This window comes from Nothoprocta perdicaria, unplaced genomic scaffold (assembly GCF_003342845.1).
Source record: "Nothoprocta perdicaria isolate Ctin4 unplaced genomic scaffold, notPer1 scaffold_252, whole genome shotgun sequence".
NCBI classification, from domain to species: Eukaryota; Metazoa; Chordata; class Aves; order Tinamiformes; family Tinamidae; genus Nothoprocta; species Nothoprocta perdicaria.
This window is the reverse complement of record NW_020455480.1, coordinates 877,648-894,130: the sequence shown is the minus strand read 5'-3', so window position 1 is coordinate 894,130 and position 16,483 is coordinate 877,648. Positions and strand designations below refer to the sequence as shown.

General features: G+C 53.5%; 1 protein-coding gene across 1 annotated transcript; it reads left to right on the top strand.

Moving 5' to 3' along the window:
* The first annotated feature begins 2,918 nt into the window (after positions 1 to 2,918).
* On the top strand, positions 2,919 to 10,119 carry CXCR5 (C-X-C motif chemokine receptor 5). The gene is made up of 2 exons (XM_026040321.1): positions 2,919 to 2,972; positions 8,733 to 10,119. The coding sequence occupies exons 1-2, from the start codon at positions 2,934 to 2,936 to the stop codon at positions 9,807 to 9,809; spliced, it is 1,116 nt and encodes a 371-aa protein (XP_025896106.1). The 5' UTR covers positions 2,919 to 2,933; the 3' UTR covers positions 9,810 to 10,119.
* Positions 10,120 to 16,483: the final 6,364 nt, after the last annotated feature.

The window sequence follows — 16,483 nt, the reverse complement described above, 5'->3', positions numbered from 1 at the left end:
CCCACGGCGGCGGGGGCCGCGCGAGGGGAGCCGCCATTTCAGGGCCCGGCGCGCGGCCGGGACCTGCATGTTGCCTGGGGCCGTGTCCTCCACCTGTCCCCTTCCCACCGGCCGTGCCGCCTTTGCGTTGCGTTTCACCAGCACACGCACAGTACTCACTCGGTCACCAGCCCTGGTGAATTCTTTGCGTAAGCGGCAGACTGCGTCTCAGATCACAAAGGCTTTTTCCTTAGAAAAAGGCTAGAAACTCAACCTCACGTTCTCAGGTAGTTGTTACAACAAACTTAACGTGAACACAATATTAAGGGTAGGAGCTAACCCACAGAATCGCCTAGTAACACATGCTTGAGATTTGCTTCCAATAGTTCTATGACGATATTCCAGTATTTCTATTGCTAGTAACAAGGGTTTTCAAGAATAGAAGCAAAGTATTAATCTAATCCTAAATACTAGGCTAGAATTCTGTTAATTCTGAAATGATGTCAGTCTTTCCCCAGCAAAGCTTTGTTCCAACTTCCCCAAGCGTCCCAAGAAAACAGGGACACGTCCACGGCACCACAGCTGCCGGACGGGTACCACCCGTCTGGCCCCTGGCGGCTGGCGCAGAGGGTCCCGCAGCGGGACGGGGCGGGCGCAGCGCCTCACCTGAGCCACCCCTCCGCCCTGTTACACGTCCTGTTCCAACAGCACAAGGGAGATGGAAATCTGAACTGGCTGTTTTGGAGCCTTCCAAATGCTAGGAACACGAGAAAGGGGAGCTCACCTCCGCCTTGCCGCACCGGCGGGCTGCCTGTCACGCTGATCGCAGCGCTGGTAGGAGCCAGGGATGTCTCCGCAGGCGCATTCCCAGCATCAGGCACTGTGTGGTCCGTGCGGTGCAGGATTGGTGCCGATTTCTCCAGTGCCTGCTGGGTTCTCGGAGCCAGCTGTGGCGAGACCAGCATTTCATTTTAACTCATGGTAGGTCTAAGCGTCTTCCTTCACTGCGAGGTTTACAGGAAATAGTATGCAGGAACCTCAAGAGAAAGAATAAATGACAACATGAGTAGATATGAGTAACGTCTGTGGGTAGCACATGGTTATGGTTAGCTTAGCTGTGATAGCAGCAAATAGGATGACTGGAAAACATCAGAACTGAGAAGATTCAGCAGCAAAAAGAGTGAGCCGGCTTTCTCAAGCATAGCTCAGGAAGTCACTAGCATGTCAAAGCTGGCAATAACTGTGTTTGTGAGCTATATGCAGTATGGCAATTACATGCAGGTAGCACATTTTTCGTCCTTATATAAATCTGCATATTTCAGTACTACCAGAATATGTTACACAAGTTACCAGTTTTTTGTTGGTGCCAATACAGGAGCGCCTGCAGTGAGAGCACGTACCTGTGGCGCGGAGGCACAACTCGGATGGCGTTTCCTGTGCTCAGACACTGAAGCGTTCACCAAACATTTGTCTTTGAACTCTGGTAACATTTTTGTCCCTAATAGGTGATCCACCTGCCGGCATCCTCTGAAGTGACATGATATTCACTCTGAATTTCTTTTCTCATTCTTTATTTTCCTTCTATGATCTTTGCTTCAATATCACATTTTCTGCATTTCACATTACAGCAGTGCATAGACCCTCTAGGCCTGTCGTGCATCTGCATGGCAGTAGTCGTCTACTCAGCGTGTTGTGGGTTTGCAGTTTGTCCCTTTGCTTTGGGTTCCCTGAACTCTTTTCATTCCCTCCACTTGCCTAAGGGCCAAGGCAGGGCTACCACCTGCCACATGGACAGATGTGCTCACAGGTGGGCCCCGCTGCGGGCACGGCCCTCCGGGAGCAACCAGCGCAGTCTGCACGAGCCCATCAAGGAAGGCTCTGACGCAGAGTGCTCCACCCTCCGTGTCTAGCTGTGTGAAAACATCCTTCTCAACCTGTCCCCCTCGCACAGAGGCACCAGGCTTTGGCCAGCGCCCCAGGGCACGGGCAGCTTGGCACGGGGACACACGGGGCGCGCTGAGCAAGGCTGGCTCGGCCGGGGCGCCCCTCGGTCTTCACTGCACCCACAAAGCAGCACATGCGAGGCGCAGCGCGAGCTCCCTGCTGCCAGGGCAGGAAAGGGTGCCCGAGAGCCACCTCAAAAGCACGGGCAGGGGCACAAGGAATTTCCTCGCCCTGGGAAACCATCCTCGGGACAGCCGTGTCTCCGCTTGTGGCTGCCTTAAGGCAGTTCTCCTCCAGGTCGGGGGCACCGGTTCCCGCTAAGAGCCATCAAGAACAAATGAAGTGACACAACGCTCACAGAGCAGCTCCATCCCTGCACTGATCTGAGTCCCAACAGACTCCTTTATGGTCCAGCGGCTCCGGTGCAGCTGCTGTCTGACAGGAGCAGGGCAGACACAGAGCATGTCAAACCGCTCTGCTATCCACAAAGATAGAGACCCCTGCCAAGAGAAGCCCAGGCTGTGCTGTCACTCTGTGCGGCCCGCCTCAGCTGAGCCTCGCACGCCACCAGCTCGCTGTGGCAAGAGCCCTGGGACAAAACACCTGTTTCTCAGAGCAGAAAAGTTATTGTTATTACAGGCAAAATGATGGGCTTTTCTTTATATCACGCAGCAGATCATCTGTTTCTGCTATAACGGCAGACAAGCCTCTGCTCTCTGACATCACTCTATTCCCGTGGAACGGGAGTCCTTGAACTTGGCCTGAACCATGGAGTCCTTGAACTTGTCCTGAAAAATCAACTTACAACACTCTAAGGCCAAGGTGGCCAAGTGAGATACTAATCTTCACATCAAATAGGTCACTCTATGCTTGCTGCTCATTTGCCTTGCAAATACTCTATAGTTACATGCTGGGTCCCTCCCCACTCACTTAAATAACTAACTCCACCCCAAAAAAAAGAAGAACTTTTGCTGAAACTGCTGGAGGAGAGAGATCCTGCCCCTCAAATCATGGGGCCTGTCAGCTACTCCTCTGAGACCTATGACTTGGTGAGTGTGACCTGGTTTTGCTCCTCGGAGCAGATAGCTGGGAGAGCAGGTAGCACTGGGTGGGCTCAGAGACCTGACTTTCCATGTCCCCATCCTCTGCCCTGTCCTTTTAGACGAGACGGAGCTTGAGCCGTCGCATTGACGCGATTGGACCTCACGTCCCTTAAATCCGGGCTGGACCATGAGGCGACTGCAAGCAGCAGTGCAGTGCCTGGGGTGACTCGGCGTAATGTTGGGTAGCTTGTATGGACACAAGATGTTCCCCTGTGGGAAGCTGCATAATTGGTGGGCCCATAGGCTTAAAGCGCCTTCGCGAGTCTTTTTGGTCACCTGGGGACCAAGGGGGCAGCCGGCGTCGGGCGGGCAGAGGTGTCACAGGCAGAGCCAGACTCTGTCCTATGCTGTGAGCTCCTCCGAGAGCTCTTGCTGCAGATCCTATGAAGGAAAGTTGCTGTTCTGGGCCGCCGTGCTCTTTGCACAGTCATGCACATCACCATGATGTGGGCGTAAAACACACAAATTCTGAGTCAGTAGCGTTTTCTACCAGTTTTCAGTGGCATAAATGACTGGGCGCAGCACAAAGCCCTGGGACTCTCACGTTGTATCTTTAAATAGCAGGAATAACAAGGGAAGCCACAGTGATCTCTCTCTGCGTGTGAAGACCCTGCACTATGAGATACGCTCCTCCTGCCTGCTTACTAACTCTAGGCTGCCTTAGACCCTGCGGGAAAGAGGAAAACCTAGTGCGTTTATAAGAGAGGAACTTTAAAGAGGGGAAGATGCATTGAAAATATTTCTAGTTGGGACTGATGACAATCTGTCCTGTAGTTCTGTCCTCAAAGTTTACATGTGGAAGTCCACAGCTGTATCCTTTAGAATATGTCATGCTGTCCAAGGGGAAGTCCACAGCAGTGCTATCATTAGCTAGGCTTTCAAATATCGAACTCAGAGCTTATATTTTAATATACTGTCTCTCTGCAGAAAACCTCAGATTTTGTTTAGTTTCTGTTAAAATAAAAAAAGCTAGACCTATTTTTTCCCCCCATGTTTTCTGTCCATTCCTCTTCTCAACACATAAGAGAAAAGAGAGAAGATGGTAGGAAAAAAGTCCCTAAAACCATCACTTTTTTTTTCTGGCTCACCTAGTCCAAAAATCCTGCGTGAACAATTTCTGTTTCCTCTACAAGTTTTCTGTGAGGGAGACACTTCTCCCTGACCTCCGCTGAATCTCAGTGCCAGCACTAATGTTTGGGCACAGGTTAAAACCAAACTCCCTTTTTCATCTCCTTGTTGATTCATTATTTCCTCCAGTCTTTCAAATGGAATTTATCGTATTAACAGACAATCAGCTGAGATTAACTGTGCTGTCCATCTGTCTGCAGCTAAAAACCAGCACGGGCTAAAAACCAGCAGCTGCTTGTGCCAAAATGAAGTAGTGTTTTAACACAGGCAAATGAAACAGCACTGGCATTTGTTGCTCGTTTGCAATGCTTCCCAGAACCTCAGGTTAGCAACTTCAACTCCACTGAAAATCATTTCAAATTATAAGAGAGACTCCTCCTGAAAGGAGAAATACAGCTAATTTGGGGGCAGGGGGAGCCGTCATGTGCAGCACTAAGCACATTTTCAGAGCGTCTTTTCTCAGAGCTCATACGGGAGTTTGCGACATGCGTTTCCCACCTCCCTGTCCCTGGAGCGGCTATGTGGGTCACGCACAAGCAGTGCCACATCTGCTCTGGCGCTGCTGCACGCTGCCCTACTTGCACCTTGTGGGTGCATCGGCACCCGCCCCGGGAGATGTGCAGAAAAGGCCTCCTTCCTGCCGTATAAACCTTCTCTGTGCACAGCTCCCAGCGTGTCAACAGGACAGGGACAGTCGACCAACTGACCAAACGCAAAATGAAAATGCTCACAACGGTTGCACTGGAAACGTGCTTATCTCAGCACTGTCCAGCAAGTGCAGCAGGGGCCTACTCTGAAATCAGAGTATTTACGGTATATACGATCATCTATATAGCACTGTGGAAACCTAACATACCACAAATCATAACTCCGTTTCCCTGTAGAAAACAGAGTTTCTTTCTTTGCCAGTTAAGCCTTCCACAGCTGAACATAAGGAAACCAAATTGCAGAAAGGCTACCGAGTTCTTCACATATGAGGTGCTGAAGGTCAATTTTTGTTACAGTAGGACCAATGTGACTCAAGAGCCAGGAGGGCACTTGCGCTTCAGTGCTGTGGCTTTTCAACCAGCTTTGCTTTTATACATCAGTTACACATGCTTTTATACCGAACAAGCAGGGACATGAGCAGCAGGAAGGGTCAGTAACTTCTTGCATTATCCTGTGCTGCTGTGGGTAATTTCAGATTCAATTCTTGGGAATGAAATATGCTTCTCTAGACCCTGGCAGGGACTAGAGGCAACGACTCCCATGGAAAATCCTTCATGGTGTACAAGGTGCTTCTCTTTTACAGCCAGCTGCTTTGGTCGTTGGCAGTTGCAGGGAACCGAGAAAAGCAGCTGACATTCAGAGACCCAAATAACTCTGAAATGGGCCTTAGAGGGAAGAATGGGATCCCTGGACAAAGAGCAGGGAAGGCAGAACGTCCCGCTGCTACGGCTCCTGGCATCCCTGTGCCGCTCAGCTACAGGGAAAGGCTCTGCTCTGTCTTCCCCCTCACGTCTCCATCTGCTAGTGCATTGCAGGAGACCTGTGCAAAGACTGTCTGCATGCACACATTTCCCTTTTCCCATCTGAAATCAGATCTCCAAAGATGCAGCAAGTGGCAAGCACCAGCCACAGCCATCTGCTTCCAGCCCTAGAAACGGGAACTGCAGCGGATTGCTCCCAAAGCCTTGGCTTGTCACGTTCCATGCATCTCCGGCCGCTCTGACGCCTGCCCTTCTCATCTCAGCCTGCACTCTTGCTTTTCACAGTCTCCTATTTGTCTCTACCTAGTCTCTGTCTGCTGCCACCCACACTTGCTGCTCAGAGATGCACATGAGAGGACGCCTTAGACAAGGCTCGCTGCATGTTTCCCCTGCCCGAGGCGAGTAGCTTACAGTAAAAGCCCTACCTGCCGTCTTATCAGTGATCAGATGGTGGCTGATAGCGGCACAGAGCCCGTGCATCGCCAGCTCTGACAGAAAGGTGCTGTTGAGAAAAGCTGCACAACTGAGGTGGCTTAGCACTCCTTGCACTGCCCATGGCCTACAAACGTCCCTGATGCGACACTAGGCTTCGTTCCAGCAACCAACACAGCAGACCCAGCCGTTATGCAGCTTTGCCTTTTTCCCTTGAAAACGCAAACCTTCCAACCTCTCTCCAACTAAATTACCCATTCAAGCACACGTTCCCTTCAGTGTTTGCCAGCATGCTCCCCCTGAGTCCCAAGCAGACCTCTATGCGAAACTCTATGCGAAGAATTTTGGTTTGAGGTGTTGTGTGGTGGGGAGGGGAGCCTCAGAAGCACTTGGTCCTGGGCTGACTATCCGCAACACTGGAAGTATAGAACAGCAGCTGTCCTTGCGCATGGCCAAGGACACTTTGAAAGAGGAGCCCCTGCCACACTGAGGATGTCTCCTCTCTGGAGCCTGAGATCACCTGTCTGCAGGATCTCCGGTGTTTCACATTCAAGGATCTTGCCCTACCCAACACAGCCCCACATTTCTGTGTGCGCTGATAACTCCTGACACGGTATCTAGGGAGCTGCTAGATAGGAAATAGCTTCAAGATGGGGAGAGAACAGATTGGAAGGAATTTCTAAAGTTTTTTTTGTTGTTGTTGTTGTTGTTTGTTTGTTTTCCTTTAGCAATAATTCCCAGGCTTCAGAATCACAAAATAAACAGGAAGCAGAGCTATTCTTTGTGCATAGGGCTGTTGCTCCCCCAAGACAACCATCCTCTTGTTACTGTAGAGGAAGACAAGCCTATGCAATTGTGCATGAGATACCTGGGAGGGCAGGGGGAGATTTCCTGGCCTCCGAGAGCACCAACTTTTACCCTTTCAGGAGGAAAAACTGTGGTAGCGCAGCACAGCACGAGCACCGAGAGGCACAAAGCCAGCAGCGAAAGGGACCCTGGCAAGTCGCACAGTGTCGCACAGTGTCTGGGAGCAATTCGAAGCCTGTCTGGTTCAGTGTGCTGTCTGTGGCAGTAGTGAAAGGCAGAGAGAGGCCTGGGGAAGTGTTTTTGAGTCCTGCCCTCCCGCCATCCCGCGCTTGCAGCTGCTGGAGCCAGCTGCATTTGTAACGTACTCAACACCACTGTGCAGACTCTTTTCCTATGAACATTCCTGGGCGCCCCGTGAAGCCATATAAATGCTCTTAGCAAAACAAAGATGCAACTAGAGATGACTGCAGTGCCACTTCTCTACTGCAGACAAGCACGTGAAAAGGCAGCCAGCACAAGGCTGACAGAAATGCAGCCACCCTTTTCTAGCTAGGGACAGTGTGGAGCTCGAGGCTATTCAACCATCTGGCCTAGCAGCATGTGGCTGGGGGGAGAGAGGCGGGGAAAGTGACCAAAAAAAAAAAAAAAAAGCTCCAGAATTGTTTAAAGTGGGGCTAATATTTTTAGCTGGGAACTTTGGCTGAAGGGGGAAGGTTCAGCAGGTGCAGGCAGCTACAGCTGGCAGTGAAAGGTATGAAAGCAGCGAGCAGAGACTTCCTTTGTGGTTGACGCTGGAGTCTCAGCGCGGGTCCCCCGAGAGGGTGTGGGTGGGGGAGCTCGCAGCACCGCTGCCCGGGGAGCCCTTCCCGTTTTGTCCGCAGGCTCTGAGCTCCGCGAGCCTCCCGCCCTGCTCTGCTGCTGCTGTGTTGGCCCCCGGCTGCTGCAACGTGCCCGAGGCCAGGCCCCGCCATGCCCATCACCACGCTGCCGCCGGGACTGCCAGCTCTTGAACACGCACGACTCACGCAGCACCTTGCCTTGGGCACACGCCGCTGCCGGGGCCCAGCACAAACCGCACCCGTAACGGCCATATCACCCTGTCCTGCTGGGCCTCATGGGCCAAGGGGCTCTTTCCGAGCGCCCCTTCCCACTGTGGCGGTTTGTAGCCGGTGCAGAACCGTGGTTGCTACCGCTCTGAACAGAGCAGCTGTGGCAGCTGTGGCCAGAGGCACATGAGATCACGAAAGCGAAGGACTAAGTGGGGCAGCATGCAGAGGGCAGCCCAGCGCGCTTCTCTTCGTGCTACTGGGCCTATCAGAACGCCGTCGCAGGGCGCGGAGACGGGCAAAGAGGGAGAGCTGTAGGCAGAGACAGAAAGCGACCAGGGTGCCCGAGTCCGGCACACGCAGCCTGTGGCACAAGCACCTGCAAGAGGCAGGGAGGCTGAACGCAGCGGAGCCCTGCGCTGAGCTGAGCGGCAAGAAAACTGCCAGCAGGAACTAGCTCAGCGAGAACCAAGAAGAGGAGCGGATTCTCTCTGGCGGCCAGAACATCCCAAAATACATTAGCCAAGAATTACAAACCGAGCAACGGGGGATAGAATCAGCCCCGATTTTAGCGACCAGGACAGCCCTCTCCACACGCTGCTGCCCTTGGTGGGCTTGGGCATGGGAGGGGCATCCCAGGTAATCGCACCGAGGGCGGTCGCCAGCTCCCCCTGCCAGCAGGCGAGGGCTGCCTGTGGTGCTGCGGGATCAGGGGATGCTGGCTCCCGGCCTGCCGGCTCCGGGCCCGCCGGTCCTGTTGGGTGCGCTCGTGCACCGGAGCCCTTCTCCCCTCCCTCCGTAACGGGACTCTCTCTCTTCCCCAGAGCCAGGTGGAGCTGAGCGGTTACTATGAAGCCGAAAACAGCACCCCTTCTTTGGACGGCTACTTCTGCTTCAACCCGGCCTCCTCTGTGGTTGGCAACCAGAGCGACCCCTTCAGAAAGATCTTCATGCCCCTCATCTATCTGCTGATGTTCGTGCTGGGCACCATGGGCAATGCCCTGGTCCTCATCATACTAGAGAGATTCAAGCGGTCTCGCACTACCACTGAAAACTTCCTCTTCCACCTCACCCTGGCCAACCTGGTCCTGCTGCTTACCTTCCCCTTCAGCGTCGTGGAGAGCTTGGCCGGGTGGGTGTTCGGGACTTTCCTCTGCAAAATCCTTAGTGCCGTCCACAAGATCAACTTCTACTGCAGTAGCATGCTGCTGGGCTGCATCGGGGTGGACCGCTACCTGGCCATCGTGTATGCAATCCACACCTACCGGAAGCGCAGAGCTCGCTCCATCCACCTCACCTGCGTGGGCGTTTGGCTCTGCTCTCTGCTCCTGACCTTACCCGATCTCATCTTCATGGAAGTCTGGACGGACGAGAGCAACCGCAGCATTTGCTACTTTCCAGAGGTTGGGATTCACGGCAACAATGTGTGGCTAGCGACCCGCTTTCTGTACCACACAGTGGGCTTCTTTGTGCCCCTGCTGGTCATGGGCTACTGCTACATGGCCATTGTGAGAGCGCTGTGTCAGTCGCAGCGCCTGCAGAGGCAAAAAGCCGTCAGAGTAGCCATCCTGGTGACAGGCGTGTTCCTGCTCTGCTGGAGCCCGTACCACATCGTCATCTTCCTGAACACACTCACCAAGCTGGAGGCCTTCAGCAAAGACTGCCTCCTGGAGGATCAGCTGGACACGGCCATCATGGTGACAGAGGCCATTGGCTTCACACACTGCTGCCTCAACCCCATCCTCTACGCCTTCATCGGAGTCAAGTTCCGCAACGACTTCTTCCGCATCCTGCAGGAGCTCGGCTGCATAAGCCAGGAGACCCTGCAAGAGATTCTGGAGGTCACGAGGAAGGGCAGTGGGATCGAGTCTGAAAATACCACTTCTATCTCCACTTTCTAGCCGAGAAAGGCTAGGTGGGGGCTGGAAATAGCCTTCCCGGGGGCACACGTGCTGTGATCTCAGCTCTAGCTTTCACAACCACTTTCCTTGCTCCCCAGGAAACTGAGGACTGATAGTCACTTAACAACGAACTTCTGCCAGACACCCTCTCTGGTTCATCTGGTACAAGCGCAGAGACACATCTACCTAACAGCTCTTGGCAAACACTGTCTCTGTCTGATGATGATCACTGTAGTAGGGCTGGATGAACCCAGGCAGGTCGAACCTGATCCTGTCACCTCTCTCTCCAAGAGTGGACTGTGGGAGTCCTGTGCACAGAGACCGGCTCGGGACTGCACGATGAGGGAGCAGCACAAAGGAGGAGCTGGGTAAAGGTGGAGTTGTGGCCATGAGTGAGGACTGAGGACAAAGCCAGGCGGGTGTCCCCATCATCTGCTGTGGTCACTAGAGAGGTGCATGAAGGAAGCAGCGTGGCTCACTTACCACAGGCGGCTGGAAGGAGGGATGCAAGTAGAACCGGAAGGGGACATAGAACTAATTCCAATAATATGGGCCTTACAGGAACACGGTGTGGGACAGACTCTGTCTGGAAAACTGCTCCTCCTGATGCACAGTGTGCCCTGCCCAGTCCTACTGCCACAGCCCCCACGTGTGGCACAGGGATCTTCCCAACGCTGCTTGTGCCAGGAGACCCTGCTGCCAACCTGGAAGATTTGGCTGCCACAGATGCCTCTCCTGGCATCAGCCACGTCTCGTCCTGATCCCTTTGCTCTTTTACTGCTGTCAATAGCTCCCATGAGTTGACTTTCCAAAGCAAATGCCTGAGCATGCGGGTGTTTTCTCTCAAGCAAGAATACTATATGAACCTGCCTGATATCTTCAGTCTTGTGACAGAGCACAGAGAAATTGCACCACCTATCCTTGTGAGGTGAAGGTCTAACTTTTCTTTTGCAGCACGTCAAACACATCTCGCGGGTTCTGAGAGCAGAGTGCCATTATCCCGGAGTAAGGCAGAACACAGAAGGAGAAGAGCTAGTTGCATCATTTCTGTTTGCTTTTTGTGAGCAGAGAAAGAACGCAACCTTTTGCTTTGCTTTGCACTGGGCTTTCAGATACTCTTGCTCTACCTGCGTCTACAAGGCTTCTAGAAGTGTAATGTATCGAGGTTTACACAGAACAAACCGGGGAGCTGCTCTTGCTCTGAACCATGGATATTGCAACTGCCCAGATCAGGCCTTCTTGATAACAGTTTGCTCCAAAATAAGAGCGGCGGCCAAAATAAATTTTCCCACTGCAAGCTGGCATACTGGGCAGCCCGAGCAGACTTGTTTTGCCTGCTGCTTCCTAGGAGGTGTTGCCACAGCAGTGCGTGCAGAGTGTTACTCCCTTACATTTTTTCGGTAGCTAAACATTACTTCAGCCCAAACTATGTTATACTTAACAGCTAGAAACCATCACCCTAGAGTGAACCTAATCACAAGCATAACAAGCATATGTTAAAAGCAGCTCTACCAGTCCGCTCACCTTTCAGGCAGAGTCAGGACAGTATTAATTCTACTGCCGCAGCAAGAACTTTGTGCTAAAGTCACTTACGCAGTTCAACCTGCTCACAATATGCCCGCTTACCATTCACCATTGCCAAATCCAGGGGCCCTCTCAAGAGACTAATTGCTGTCTAAGGGCTCATTTGACCTGTTCAGCTCAAGTGAAGATCTGAGTAAGCTGCTAACAAATTCTAATGCAAGGAGAAAACTCTTAAGAGTTTTATACTGACCGGGAAGAGTCCACCATTTCCTGCAGCGCTGCATCTTCGCTGCTGAAACCTTCAGTTAGCGGTGGCTGTGACTGTCCGAGCACGCGTGCACAGACGAGGAGGTTGAAGTTGGTCCTTTCTCTCTCCATGTAAATACTGGCCAATGAAGCAATTGCAGTTGTATCGTAAGCACCTCCCTCACTCATCTTCCAGGTCAGACAGGAATTATGTCCACACACAAACATTACTGAAGAAACAAACAGTCAGGCTGTATGTAAATTGTTAGTGTTCGTGAAGTAAAAGGGAAATCTGCGCACAAAATACGGGTGAACGGGTTGTGCACCTTCTTTTCCCTGTATTTCTTAGTACTGGCATACTGTTACACTTTGAGGTGGTCTATAATAAACAGGTAAATGAATTTCTCTTCTTCCCTTGTATTGCGCTCATAAGCAGTTGTCAGCGTTGCTTTTGAAAAGGAAGTGCTCCGGAGAGCGCTAAGTAGGTTGATGACACCTTTCTGACAAGCGTGCCCATTAGCACCCAGAGCCACAGGCCTTGCATGTCTACATGAAAGACTTCCTCAGAGTTCTGCTGCTCGGCGCGGCAGATGGCCCCATCGGGCTAGGAGACAGTCAAGTCCCACATTGAGCTCTCTGCTTTACAGAGGCTCTATAACTAACTGCAGCACTCGTACCACTGCTTTACAGCAGCTATTAGCTCAAGGGAAAACCTACCCTTGACCGAGTGTTTGCCTTTGCCAGCCATGGGCCTTCCCTTGGAGCCAGGTGGATGCTTTAGCGGGAGATCCTTCCCGCTGCAAACTGCCCCGCAGCTCAGGAGCATACGGGAACCTGCGGCCTGTTGCCCCCCTTTATGGTCATGTCAGAAGTGGGCATGCGGTTGAAAGCCCACATCCACGGCGCTACCACTAAGGACTCTGAGACAAGACCACATCTTAATTCTCATTCATAAACTCTTACTAAACACTGTGCTTCTTCTCTCTGTTCTGGACTAGGCCGTAGGGGCTGCAGCCAGTCTGCTGCAGGGAGGCAACATGAAAGCAAGGGGAGCTCTCCTTTAACCACACAGGAAGCAGCTTTCCACTTAGCAAAACCCTCTGTGCCTCCTCCCCGCGGCTTTAATCACATCACATGCCTTGGGCCACCTAGGTCACAGCGGACACTCGAGCTGCCAGGCCCGCGGTGGCCCTCACGCACACGGCCCGACTCCCTCGCAGAGCTTGTGTCAGCCCCAGACCTCGCGCAATGCGGCTGAGCGAGGCGGGAAGGCTCTGCTCCCTGCAGGAAGGGAGATGGGGAGGGATGGGGCTCGGATGCAGCCCCTGCGGGGAGCGGGGAGGCTTTGAGGGTGCCCGTCACTGCAGTGCAGAGCTAACGTAGCCCACGTGAGCCAGGCCCACGCTGGGCATGCACGGCACTGGAGCGGACAGTCCAGAGGAAGCCCTGAGCCCCCGAGGAGCGGGGCCCGCTACGCCTCCCACAACCGTCTCACGCTCCCCACGTTCCCTGGGGCACAACTGAGCCGCCCAAGGGGAGAAGCCAGAGGGGCGGTTCGGCAGAGCATCCTGCCACACACCGTCGCCACGTGGTGTGGCAGGCAGCGAGGCGTGAGCAGTGCCTGCCAGGGAACGCATGAATGAGCGCGCGCTGGCCGTGCTGCGTGCAAGGGGCTCTCCCCGCGCCCTCCCACGTCTTCTGACATCCCCTCCATGGTGACTCAAACTCGGTTTCGTTTTCCTCATCAAGAAAAAAGGCCTCGCCCCAGGCTCCCAGCACTAACAGCTACTCGTGCACTTCACTGCCTGTATTGTAGGGTTGCCTGCAAGATCTTGCTTGTTCTGAGCCGAGGTGGCTCTTGACATACCTTACTGGCTTGGCCAGGGCCCATGTTTTCAGGACCAGGTAATGGTGAGTCCCACAGGAAGCTGTGGCAGGACGTGTGAAACAGAGAGTGCATTTCACCTGAGACAGCTCCTGCAGCCTTCTGCCACTAACAATTCCCCACGCCACCCAGCTCTGCGGTCACCCAGAGACGACACAAAGCGTGCTCCAGTCATGAACAAGCTCTTCTGACAGCTCCAGCTCCAGCAAAGTCCTGACTCCGCATCGGAGGGAGGCCAAAGGACAAAACCAGGGACTGGGGGGAACGCTGAGCCGCAGGGCCCCAGCAGAGCATATGGAGCAGTATCACCACTGCAGCAAGATTCAGCAGCTGCAAGCACACAGCTCGTTTCCCAGTCGCCTCAACTCGCTCCTTTCCCAGAGTCGGCACCACATTTCCCTGGCCTCCAGCTGCCGACAGGCCTATCCGCACAGCGGAGCTGCACGAGCCTCGCCAGGCTTGCAAGACTCAGATTAGTCAGCACAGCACCGAGCCCCAAGCTCTGGTTTCGAGTCAAGAGAGCTTCAGAGGTCAGCACCTTGTGTGCTTAAGCGCAGTCCCGGAGAAGGGTGCGAGCAGCTCTGCGCACCCTGCCAAGGGTGCACCTCTGCACTGACTCATAGGCAGCTGAGCAGCTCCTACCCACCTGTCTTGATTTCTTGCCATCTAGCAGCCAAACACTTGGAGAAGCCTGTCTTGGAGGCTCAGTTCAGTTGGTTTCCTGGCCTTAGGGACGAGCCACCCTTCTCCTTTTGTCTATTCTGACTTCCCAGTTACTCGTCAAAGGAACACTCTGCATCCCTCGTGTCTCTCTGCAAGCTTGCGGTGGCCAAGGTGCAATGCCAGCTTTGTCAGGTCCTCAAATGCCTCAGAGCAACAGGGAACTGTGCAGCTCCAGAACCCGTAAGCAGCTTTGGCAGCCCTCCCTACCCATCTTCTCCCTGCTCAGTCATACTGCTCTGGGTGCAGAGCAGCCTTCTCTTCCCTTCCCCTCCCGTGCGGCCTTGCAGGTTCCCCTGCACCTACCTGAGAGGACTGTCCTTTCCTGCCTCAGGTGAGAGGCTGCGGTGGAGGAGGTCCCAGGTCTGAGTTCAGCTGTCGCTGCCCGCAATGGCCGATCGCTCTCTGCTGCTGCTAGGACATGGCGCCGTGGCACTCACAAAGTGCAGTCAGTCATTCCAGCACAGCCCGTGGCATCTCGTGAAGAGCAGGAACATCTTTTGGAAGGAGGTACGAAGTAACTGCTTGAAAGTTGCAGCAGATGTGACTGTCAGCAGCGGCAGCAGCATCGGCACCTCAGCCCGACAGCTGGGCCTCACCCATCCCTGCCGGAGGGCTGGCAGCTCTCCCGTGGAGGGCAAGTAGCAGGGAGGCAGCCTGCTCAAGAACGACTGGAGAGACAGGATTTAAAGGGAGGAGGAAGCGACGAGGGGGAAAGAGACAGTTTCTTTCCTTGCAGGTATTTATCTGCAGCTGAACCGCTTCAAGACAGGAAGGTGCTGAAACAGCAGAGCACAGGAAGGTAGAGTCCACAGCTTGGGCTCATTGTCCAAGCGCAATGCAGACACGGTCTGCTCAGAGCTGCAGGGCAGGCGCCTGTTATATCCCAAGGGAGCCAGTGCATATGTGCGCGCACACACACACACACACACAGAGCTGGAGAAACACAAATCAGCCCCCCTTCAGAGACCACAGTAAATGCTGTTAAGAACAGTCCCTGCTATGAAATTCACAGGAGGGAAACTTCAACTGCAATAAAATCTCTGCCTGATGCACGTCAGAATAACTTACGCACAGACAACTTCTTTCTCCCTCCAAAGAGGCCTTCACCTCTCAACCAACCAGCTGACCCACAGAGACGTATTAGTGCTGCAGGCAGCTGAGCTCTTCCCGTCAGCGCCAGCCTGCTGCGGGTGATACGACACGAGCCCTCCAAGACAGCAGGCTGAGCACACCTGCTAGTGACCCTGGAGAAAATCACACAGACCGCTGAAGACAGGCACAGGGATCGGGTTTTGAAATTTGTCTTTTTAATAAAAAGGCACCTATAAAACAGGTCAATACATTACAGGCAGCACAGATACCCAAAAACAAGCCTAAAAATTGTTTCAAATAAAAACCAATAAGATGTCTTCACATATTGTATTTATATATTTATATTTATATATATATTTATATAATGGTACAAAATGACTGGGGAAGTTTCTCCATGGGATGACAGAGAACAGGTCAGTCACCATTACCTCAATGTGAAAGCTAATTCCGGTGTGTGATCATTTGATGTTTGGAAAGATGCAGTTTCCCAATGTTTACTTTTGGGGGTGTGGGGGGGGGGGGCGGTGGGAAAAACACTGTGAAGTCATGGCTAAAACAAGGGCAAACCTTTTCACTGTGATTAGGCGGAGTCAGTACACAGAACTCAAGCTTAGAAGCCGAGCAAAAAACTGCAAGACACAAGACTAGACACAGCTCACGGCAGTGGGCAACTGGCCGATGGCAAACTCTGCCCAGGTCTAACAAGGGTTGGCTGTCACTCAGCTTCAGGAGAAGCTCCTGCCATAGTGCTGTGGAGAGAGGCGGCCGGGAGCGGGGCCTGTCCCAGAGGGCCGCTACCCAGCGCTTGCCACCCTGCTGCACCGCCGCCACGAGCGAGGGGCTGGCCGCCCCCCGGACAGGCGGGTTTGCCTCCTGAGCCCGACCTGCTGCTCTGAAATCATGCCAGCATTTCCCGTCTGCATCCACAGCTGCGGAGTTTAAAGGCTCAGYTGTTTCTCACTCACTTCTCACTGCAGGACAGGGCCTCCTCCCGTCAGGCAGAAAGAGCAGCCCCGTGCGTACCCAGGAGCCGGCAGCTCTGACCTGCCCAACACCGCGCGGAGCCCGCGGGCCCTGGCCGACACCGCGACGAGGAAGGACCGGCCGCTGCCCGAACGAAGACCCAGGCAAAGTTCTCAGTTGCGCTGGGTGAAGGGGACAACAAGACAGCAGCTGTCTACAGACAAACAGAAAACATTTTTTT